Genomic DNA, 10,700 nt, shown 5'->3' with positions numbered 1-10,700 from the left:
TGATGATCAGGCAGGGGTGAGAATTAAAATTGGGCTTTGAAGGATGGGTAGGACTTCTATGGGCAGAAATGTAGGATAACATTCCAGAAAGTATGGACCAGTGGGCCAGGGCACGGGCTCTGGGTCACACCAGCCTGGGTTTCAGTTCTGGTCTCACATTCACCAGCTGTGTGTTGGGTACATGGGCCTCTTTGAGGTTCCAGTTTATTGGCTGTAAAGGGGCGATAATATTATCGCTCTCATACGACAGGTACAGAGAACGTGTGTAATGAGCTGGGCTTGGCTCCTGGCTCAGAGCAAGCACACGGTGAATGCAGCTGATGTGGTTGTTATCGGAAACAGATTAAGGGCTGGAGACAGAGAAGCTGCGTGTATTTGGCCCGGACTGGCTGGAGCTTATTGTTACACTAAGCAGAAAGGGGAAATAAGTCCTGAAAGGTAGGCGGGGGTCAGAGAAAACCAATCTTTGTTCCTTAAGCCCTGCTGTAAATTATGCCCTCGACCAAATTACAGAAAAGAACAGAGCAGGTTAGAGTAACCTTGGAAAATGGTGTCCAAATTTGCTTCTATAAAGAATTTTTGAGACTTTGGAAAAAAAAAAAAAATAAGAAGTTAACTGATGACTCCATACTGAACCTCAGAGTCAAAGCATTCTATAACAGACTGTTATTTGACAATGTGAATGCTACTTTCTTTGCATTATTATTATTATTATTGCGTAATATTTCAGTGCAACAATCATCTGATTTCTGAATGTATTTATCTTCATTAGTTCTTTACAAGGTTTTTGTTTCTAGTCCTTATCTTAAACATTGTTATTGTTATTAAATTTTAAGCCTTTTTAATTTTGTGAAGGCAAAAAGTAGAAACCTAATAAACACATGTATATGTAAAAAAAAAACCCAAAACACCACAGGTGCCCTATAAAGATATACAACTGCTGTGTATCCACAAGAATTTGTTCAATTTACCAGGAAGACATAATAACCATAAGCATGTATGAGTCTGACAATGGTGCCTGTTTGTCTTCCTAAATCACCTAATTGTGTCATTTGCCCTTAGAGTAACATGTCTTATGTACTGGCTGCTCAAAGGGGACGATTGACTGCTCTTCTCCTTTTGTGATATCTCAAAATACATCAGGAATGAGGGTTGGGATGAAGGTGGACCTGGGCAAATCATTTGGGTCATAAACACGTGTCTCCCAGGTTAATCTTCAAGTCAATCGATTTCTCCCCCTCCATTTGTCCTATTTCCACCCAATGAAAGCCAGTCAGACCAGAGCCCACAGGACACAGCTAGTCTGGTCAGGTTAGGTCCTATTGACCTTCCCCTCCTTTTCCAATTCTTACTGTTTTGTAAATTTAGCTCCCACATTAAAGGTGCCCATCTTGAGTAATTTAGGAGGATTACTTTAGGGAATTAATTTTTGAATGGGAATGTTGTTTTGGGCCATGGATTATGTCATTTACTGTTTATTATGGGTCATGGGTTTTACATTATGCTGATTATTGTTGTTTGAGATAAAGATTAACATGGTTTTTACTTTGAACTTTCATGTATAAAACTGTGATTTTTGGAAATGGAAGAACAGAACAGTCTTGGAGAGGCTACTCTCGCTGTTCTCCAGAATTGCTGGCCTTCTGACAAATAAAGTTGAAGTTTGGTGGGGAAAAAAAAAAAAGAATCACTGTAGGGTGGGGGTGGGGAGGTGGGTATGGCAGAGAAGGGGGAGAGGAGAATATGGCCATGACATTTTGGAAGACAGAGCTGAATGCTGCGATGACCTTTCCACATCCTCGCCTGTGCTTACGGGAGAGTTGGCTGACTGGAGCTGAAGTCCAGGCTCACACAGGACACCTGAAGTGAGGAAGCCAGAGTGTTTTGGTCACTCTGCCTGGAGCTCAGCAAGCTTAACAGATGCTCCTAAAGCATCGTTAGTTCCAACCCATTGACAGGAAACCTGACTAAAGGTTTCATTAAAAATTATTCTGCATCTCAAGCAGTCACTGAAGCAGGAGGTTGTAATAGAATTCAACACATTTTGACTCAATAGCACAGCTTCTTACTGTGAAAACTCAAATGTCGATTAGGTTCATTTCATTCATTCTTTGGACAGAAGCTGACCCGTGGAGATGGCAAGTTGATCTGCAGATTAACCCAGACAGCAGGGGTGCATCCTGGGCAGAGACCAGCACGCAGGAGCGGCCTGCCCTCTCCCCACGGCAGCTGGCCTGCTGCCTGGGAAGTCATGACGGGCTGACATGCCGCAGTTGCCAGTCTGGGGAGCGAGCCCCCCACATCTAATTACGTAAATATGATAATCGATTGATAACCTTCCTTCAAATCTTTGTTCAAATGTCACCTTAGTACGGCCTACAGGCCTCATGCTACTTAAAAACGCAACTCCCTGACACCCCCTGCCCCTTACCCGCTTATCTCTCCTTACTCTATTCAACTAACTGACTTTTACTTATTTCTTTGTTAACATCTACCTATTCCATTTTCTACAGCTTAACAGGGAATGTTTCCTAAAGGACACTTTAACTTGAATCCTACGGGGCAAATAATTGTCACCCACTTACACAATGTGAATAACACTTGCAAAGGTACAGAGAGAGCAGATGGGAGGTTCTTTGGGGGAATGGTTTGTACTGTGCCATGGCTGGAGGGAAGCAGGTGTAAAACAAGGTGAGTACCAGGGGCCCGAAGGTCTTACTGGTCTTTAAACTGGAAAGGGATTGTTTGGGACCTTTTGGAGTCCTTGGCCATGAAGAAGGGCAGATTGAGTACCAAGTCAAGTCTCAGCTACCTCCAGCAGCCTCTGGGTTGACCTAATCACTGGGCACCAAACATTTTATCCTTCAGGAGACCCCTAAGCAAGACTCCTCGCCCGTGCAAGACGGCAGACATTCCTGGGAGGTGTTCACAAGCTCACCAGCTCTTTTTATCCTCTTTCGCTCCTTTAGTTGGTAAGGCTTGTGGTCATGAGACAAAGGAATGGCGTTCCCGTCTTTGTCACATAGGACCCCTCTTGAGTCCCCCACGTTGGCCACAGTGAGGTCTTTATCTGACAGTAGAGCGATCAAACATGTCGTGCCTGCAAAACACAAGAGAGAGGCAGTGTGGGGCACAGCACAGCATTGAAGGTTGTTGCTTCTTGTGGTTACTGGATTCTTCAGTCATTAAAACTGCTCTTGCCGGGTGAGAATTGGACTCCAGCCCTGCTGGGAATGATGGCCGTTTACTTCAACAGCAATGATCAAATCTGACAGTCAATTTCCTTAACCATGTTAGAGTGTCACTGAAATAGGCTAGGATAACATTTCATTTTCCTAAATCATTTTGTTTCTGCTACTCTTAATTTAAATGCATATCATATTTAAAAGGATTAGGAGAGAATCCAAATCAGTTTGAAGCCTCAGACAAGTGATCCACATTTTAAACTTCTCAATACTGTGGAGTTTCTGTGAGTCCCAGTTGCAAGTGGGGAGGATGAGGGTAGGGTGAGGTCCACAACCGGATTAATAAACATGGGGATTAGAGGGTAGGCAACAGGTTTTGTTTTGTTTTGTTTTGTTTTTTGAGACAGAGTCTTGCTTTGTCGCCCAAGCTAGCGTATAGTAGTATAATCATAGTTCACTGCAGCCTCAGACTCCTGGCCTTAATCAGTCCTCTTGCCTCAGCTCCAAATAGATGAGACCAGAGTTGCATGCCACCACACCAAGCTAATTTTTAAATTTTTTGTAGAGACAAAGTCTCTATATGTTGCCCTGCCTGGTGTCAAACTCTTGCCTCAAATGATCTTCTAAACTTGGCCCCCCCAAGTTCCAGGATTACTGGCATGAGTCACCACACCCTGCCAGGCAACAGAATCTTACAGACCAACGTGGATAGTCGGAGAGGATGAAAGGAATAAAGGGAAGGAATGAGGGAGGAGGAGAGAAGTGTAAGATGATGCCCTATACCTAATGGGAAAAACTGGGTACCCCACGGACCAGGACTCAGGGAATGTCTGCTGGGGGCGTTTAGAAAAACTTTCTCATTAAAATAGACAACAGAGCAGGAACCGGCCCATGTCTTTGGCCCATGTGTCCCCAGCACCGTGGCAGCACCTTGCAGCTACGAGGCTTTGTGCCTCAGGGTCAAGGCAATATGAGGAGGACGGGAAGAGCCAGAGTCCCTGAGGACAGCGGGGCACTGCTGCACCGCCTGGGACAGCTCCGTCCTTGTTCTGCAAGACAGTGTCTGTCCCATGTGAGGCTTTTTAAGTTGAACTTTTTTTTTTGTTTTTATACTGTTTTAATGTGTTTTTAACAATTTTTTTTATTAAATCATAACCATGTACATTAATGCATTTATGGGGTACAATGTGCTGATTTTTCTACAATTTGGACTGCTTACATCAAACTGGTTAACACAGCCTTCACCTTAATTATTGTGTTGAGACATTTATACTCTATTCTGAATAGATTTGACACGTACCCTTACAATATGCACCAGAGGTGAGGTCCCACCACCGACCCTCCCTCCCCCCGGCCTCGCCCCTCCCCTCCCCCCCTTCTTCGCTCCTTCATCCTGGGCTATAGTTGTGTTTTATCTTCCGTATGGAAGTGTGGGTGATTATATATTGGTTTCGTAATAGTACTGAGTATACTGGATACTTTTTCTCCCATTCTTGAGATACTTTACTAAGAAGAATATGTTCCAGCTCCATCCTAAATGTGGGAGGGGTTTAGAGTCCAATAAAGGGCCAGCTGATGAGAGATTTAGAGTCATCTCTCTTTGCTAAACAGTCATCCTGTGGTATCTGCTAGGGACTGGCTCCAGTCGGCTCTGAGGGTGCCGAAACTTATGGATGCTCAAGTCCTTAATATAAAATAGCACAGTATTTGCATATAACTTATACATATCCTCCTATGTACTTTATTATTATTATTATTATTATTTATTTTTCTGAGAGACTCTCATTCACTCTGGCATCATAGCTCACAGCAACTTTAAACTCTTGAGCATAAATGATCCTTTTGCCTTAGCCTCCCAAGTAGCTGGGACTATAGCCACCCCCCACAATGTCCAGCTATTTCTTTTAGGGACAAGGTCTTGCTTTTGCTCAGGTCTCTAACTCCTCGCCTCACGCAATCCACCCACCTCAGCTTCTCAGACTGCTGGGATTACAGGCGTGAGCCACCATGCCTGGATCTTCCTGTACACTTTAAATCGTGATACAACATAAATTTGTGTAAATAGCTGTTACATTGTATTGTTTTTATTTGTCCTTTTTATTGTCAGATTATTTTTATTTCTTTTTCCCCTGAATATTGACTATTTTTAATCTGAGATTATCTCAAAAACAAAGAAACAAACAAAAAAGTCTCACTCAGCCCTCAGTAGAGTGCCATAAGATCACATAGCTCACAGCAACCTCAAACTCTTGGGCTTAAGCAATTCTCTTGCCTCAGCCTCCCAAGTAGCTGGGACTACAGGCACCCACCACAACGCCTGGCTATTTTTTTGTTGTTGCAGTTGTCATATGTTGTTTAGCAGGCCCGGGCTGAGCTTGAACTCACCAGCCCTGGTGTTTGTGGCCAGCGCCCTGACCACTGAGCTACAGGCACTGAGCCAAATCTGAGATTGTTTGAATCCAAGCATTTGGAACCTATGGATATGGAGGGCCGACTCTACTCACATGCTCTTGGATGTGTTTAAAATTTATGACATACCTTTGCCAAGAATACAATCCCATTATTTCTATGGGTAAATTAAAATCTCCCTCCTGGTGCAGACTTCAGAGAAGTACTGGGGTTAGTAGATAGAGCCCTAGGCTTGGCCCAGTGGGTGAGCCCCAGATGGCAGAATGAGAATGAGCGGCAGTGTTCTGGATGACTGGAATGTCCCCATTCCCCTCTCTCCATCCTTGGTGGAGCCAATGTGGGCCTAGAGAAATAACGTGTCCAAAGCAGAGCACCTGTGGCAGCAGAGGGGTGGGGGAGGGCAGGAAGGATCTGAAACAAACCAGGATACCATCAGCAACGTACTGTCTGTTTGGGCTTTGCAGTTTTAGCCCAGGGTCGTGAGAGGTGGCTTATGTTCCTATCTCACTCGGCAGAAGAAACTGCCTATTGTCATGAAACTCCACAAAAATATTGTGGCCAAGAGAAAATGCACATAATCACCTTGGCTTTTGTACTCTGGAGACAAAACACCTGGAAGATTCCGGCTACCTCTGCTTTGTGAGGGAAAAGATTCACTGCACCATAGTAGCATTTATCAAAAATACTAGGTTCTGACAATATTACTTAACTCTGCCCCTCCCTCAGGATGTTTCTGCGTTAACAACCTGAGATCTTAGAAGTTGAACTTAATAACTGTACTTCACAGATTGAAAACAAAAAACAAACTCTCTGAAAGTGACCTCACACAGATCAGTTAACTATCCAAGCCGAGTGAGGTCCAGCAGTTACTTGATTTTCAAGCCTCAGAACTTGGCACCATGATTCATTCAGTTGCTCGAGCCTGAGTCATCCTTGGTTCTTCTCTTCTCCTGGTCCCTGACTTCCAGCCCATCCCGGAGTCAGGTGACTCTTAGTCTAAAACACACCGTAAGCCCTTCCTGTCCTCCTGCTCTCACTGTGGTGACTCTAGTCCCAGCCACTGCCATTCCAGCCAGTGGGCAGTTGCAGTAGTCTGCGTGAGGACAGTGGTGGCAGGTGCCGAGTGACTGGGCCCCACCTGGGCTGCCCAGTGTCCTGCCATCCCACTCTCCCTCCTGCTGCCCACACATGCCCGGTCTTTGTCTTTGGGGCTTCGTACTCCCTGTCCCCTCTCCCCGGTGTGTTTCCCTGTCCTTGACACTGGTTGACTAATCCACACGGTGACGTTTTAGCTCAAGTGTGACATCCTCAGAGAGTCCTCCTCCCACAGGACTCGTACTGTCTCTTTCGTCCCTACTGCCCTTACGAGATGGCTCTGCAGATGTCTTGCTAATTTGCTCAAACTATTTCTTTAGTGTCCCTCTTCCCTGTAGAATATAAACCCTTTACAAGGGTAGAGATGTTATCTGCTTGTTTTCCCTACTATAATGCTGACATCTAGATTATCATGAGCACTCAATATTTGCTAAATAAACAAATTAACAGATAAATGAGTAAACAATCACACGTAATGTTCTGACCTGCTATATGCTGAGCTCCTGATGTCTTTCTCCGACAGGTAAACCCAGGTCAGCACACGGAACACCTGTCCAGCTGTAGCCATGCAGAGAGCTATTCTGTTATAGCAAAATACACGTGGATCAAAACGTGATGGCTGTCTTCTACCTATATCAAACATGCTCACATCGCAGCACAGGGGTGTGCCAAGTTCTTCCCTCCAGTCCAGACTCCTGATCTACCTGGGTGGGGCTTCCATCCTCACCACACCTCTCAGAGGTGCCTCTTCATGGCACCTCGTGAAGCAATAAAGGTGCACCACGGTGGTCATTATCCGAACCAGCTGTGTCTGCTTTTGAACTCAATTTGTACTTCAGCACAATAGGCCCATTTTTGTTGGCCTGATGATTCTAGTTTTCCTTAGGGAAAATATACAAATGCAAATTATTCATCAGTACATTTCTCTGAACGGACACTTTCCCCTCTGATGTAATTTATGGGAAGCAGACAAGGTAAAGGTTTACAAAAAAAGGTTTACTACCTCAGATGTATCTAAATATTCTGGTTGGATAACATTGGGTACTTAATTCATTGGACAAATTGAGCTTGAGAAAAATGTAAATTCTAATGAAGATTAAGTAACTTAGGGTTTCATTTCTTTTCTTTCTTTTTCTTTTTTTGAGACAGAGTCTCACTCTGTCACCTGGCTAGAGCGCCATGGCTTCACCCTAACTCACAGCAACTTCCATCTCCTGGGCTCAAACAATCCTCCTGCCTCAGGCTCCTGAGGAGCTGGGTCTACAGGTGCTTGCCATCAACACCTGGCTAATATTTCTATTTTTAGTAGGAATGGGGTCTTTCTTTGTTCAAGCTGGTCTCAAACCTCCTGAGCTCAAATAGACCTCCCACTTTGGCCTCCCAGAGTGCCAGGATTACAGGCATGAGCCACTGTGCCCAATCTCAGGCATCTCTTAAATCCCTAGTTTCTATTTTCTCAGTTAAATTCATGAAAAAGTAGTAATAAAATTTTATTCAGGACTATGAACTCCACTGACACCCGCAGCTGAATTCTGAAGATACGGGGTAAGGAGGGCAGGTGTTACTGTTCCCTTTAAGCAGATGAAGAAGACGGGACTGAGCAAGCCCAAGGCCTTACACTGATTGCCTGGCTCAATGCACACGTTCAGGATGAGGAAATGGCTGAAAAACCTGGGACTCCAGTATTATTATCTCCATAATAACAACGATGATAGACTCTACTGCTTCAGCATTTTATTTACAATCCATAACCTCTCTGGAACTCAAACACAAGAGGCTTGGATTAGTTATCCTCCAGGCTCCCTTCAGCTGGAATATTCTGCAGAACTTGAACTGGAATTGCAAATTCCACTCACTTCCCAAAAGCAGGTCAGATGCAAAAAAAGTACATATATATATATAGAGGCCTCTTGGAGTAGCTTTACCTTACTCCTTTTGATAGGAATGTGGGCTCTAAGATACTTTTCTACTCTAAGAAAGGGGTAATACAATGGTAAGTGACAAGTGACACCATATTTCAGCATTGGGGCTACAGAAGAGAATGGTGAGGCTCACGGCAAAGCGGACATGTGCCAAGGGGATGACGGTGGCAGGTGGGGTGACGCAGATCCATTATGAACAGATCTCAGATTTTTCAAGGGAAGTTATTTTTATGTGAACTCTCCTAATTTTTTTTAATTAAGTCAAGTACACATAGATCATGAATACATTTCCTAATTTGTTAAGTACTGGAAATTTATATTTTAAGAAATAGTGCACGCCAAGCAAAAGGCAACTGTGAGTCACATCTGGGTGAGCAATGGTGACCAGGTCTGGGGACCCTGTGCTCTTGACCTTTCTAAACTGACTCTTCCCAGTGCTCTTTGTACAGCAGTAGCCCCACAGTGAAACCTGATGCTTGTGGTCTGCCCTGAGGTGTTTTCTTACCTATTTCTGAAAACTCATCAGACAGGGAAGGAGGAATTGTCTCATCCACTTCACAAATGCACAGGTGAGTGAAGGGGTCTTAGGTATTTGCTAAGGTCGTGTGGTTACTTAGGTGGGACCTGGGTTCTGCCATTGAGGGTCATGTCTGCTCATCATGTGTAATTCCATTTCCATGCCTTGTTTATGAATCTTTGACCCATTAGACTGAAAGTCCGTTATAGGGCCAAGGAAACGCCGTAATCATTGCTGTATTCTTACTATGGGGCTTGGTGAAGGGGCTGACGACTGGAAAGACGGTACGGGAAATGGGGGTGCTTCTCATTTATACCATTTACTAGTTGTGCTTTTCTACCATTTACACTTGGTACTGAATAAACAGATACTCTCACCTGGTCAGTATATATGCTTTTATTTTAAAAAATATTAACAGGGCTATTCAGGTGATGGGATTTTTGACCTTTTTGTTTCCTTCTTTATAATTTTCTGTATTGAGATGAATTTAATGGGTATTTAAAATTATACTTTATTCAGAATGTTTCAGGGGCATATTTATTGTATAAAGCAAAATATACAAGAATAAAACAGAAAAAAAGAACAATCTTGGTCATAGAGAGTAAGATGCTACAGATAGGAAGGCGCTCAGAGGGTCAGGTGTGGCAGCTCATGCCCATAATCCCTGCACTAGGGCAGCACAGTAAGACCCTGTCGCTACAAAAAATTAAAATATTAGCTGGGCATGGTAGTACATGCCCATAATCCCAGCTAATCATGAGGCTGAGGCAGGAGGATTGTTTAAGGCAGGAGTTTGCGGCTGCAGTGAGCTATGGTCATGCCACTGCACTCCAGCCTGGATGACAGAGCAAAACCCTATTTTGAAAGGAAAGAGAAAGGTTCTGAGGAATAGAAGTGACAAGGATGACAATAGCACTTCTGACTGTCCAAGTTCAGAGTCAGATTCAAACATCAGTGACCATCAGTGTCTCGGTGATAGACAGGTGGGTCTCAGCTGCCTCTCAGCTCCCTCCCCGTCCAGTCCCACCAAATTCCTCTACTCTACGCTGCTTGCCAATCAAGACCCTCACTCCATATCCCACCTTTCTGTAGCTAAATGACTATGATTTAAAAATTGGAGTCATGACAATCCTTATTTTATGAAACCTTTTCTTAAGTAAGTGACATTTGTTGTTGGGGGCTGGGGCAGGAAGCTGGCGCATCCGTGGACACTCACCACGCAACTGAGGATGGCTCGGGCTAACAGTGATTCCCTTCTGTGACAAAGGCTTTTATCTGAGAAGAAGGGAAATTGCCATTTTGTTCTTTAGGAAAGACAGCAAGAAATTGGGGAGGGAGAGGATGGCGAGAGGTAAGAAGGGAGAGGAGGAGAAGGGAGGAGACAGAGATGGAGACAACATGTATCACACGCGGCCAGGATTTCAGTGACAGTGTTTACATCAGCCAAAGGCCGATGCATTACAGAGCACAAGAAAGTGGACACGCTTATAGGACGAGGAGAAATGACACAAGTTCATCTCATAAAGGTTTGACAATGAACGTTAGCTCAATAACAGGATTCCAGGGCCCACA

At 44.2% G+C, this 10,700-nt stretch overlaps 1 protein-coding gene across 1 annotated transcript in view; it reads right to left on the bottom strand.

The window, feature by feature from the left end:
• PPM1L (protein phosphatase, Mg2+/Mn2+ dependent 1L) overlaps positions 1 to 10,700 on the bottom strand; it is a 270,729-nt gene that overhangs the window by 3,145 nt on the left and 256,884 nt on the right. Inside the window, exon 3 of the mRNA XM_003794636.3 lies at positions 2,939 to 3,100. Coding sequence (XP_003794684.1) covers positions 2,939 to 3,100 — 162 coding nt within the window. The remainder of the gene's footprint in view (positions 1 to 2,938; positions 3,101 to 10,700) is intronic.

Source organism: Otolemur garnettii, unplaced genomic scaffold (assembly GCF_000181295.1).
Source record: "Otolemur garnettii isolate 467f Iridium unplaced genomic scaffold, OtoGar3 scaffold00084, whole genome shotgun sequence".
In the NCBI taxonomy this organism is placed as follows: domain Eukaryota; kingdom Metazoa; phylum Chordata; class Mammalia; order Primates; family Galagidae; genus Otolemur; species Otolemur garnettii.
This window is presented reverse-complemented; position numbering and strand designations above follow the sequence as displayed.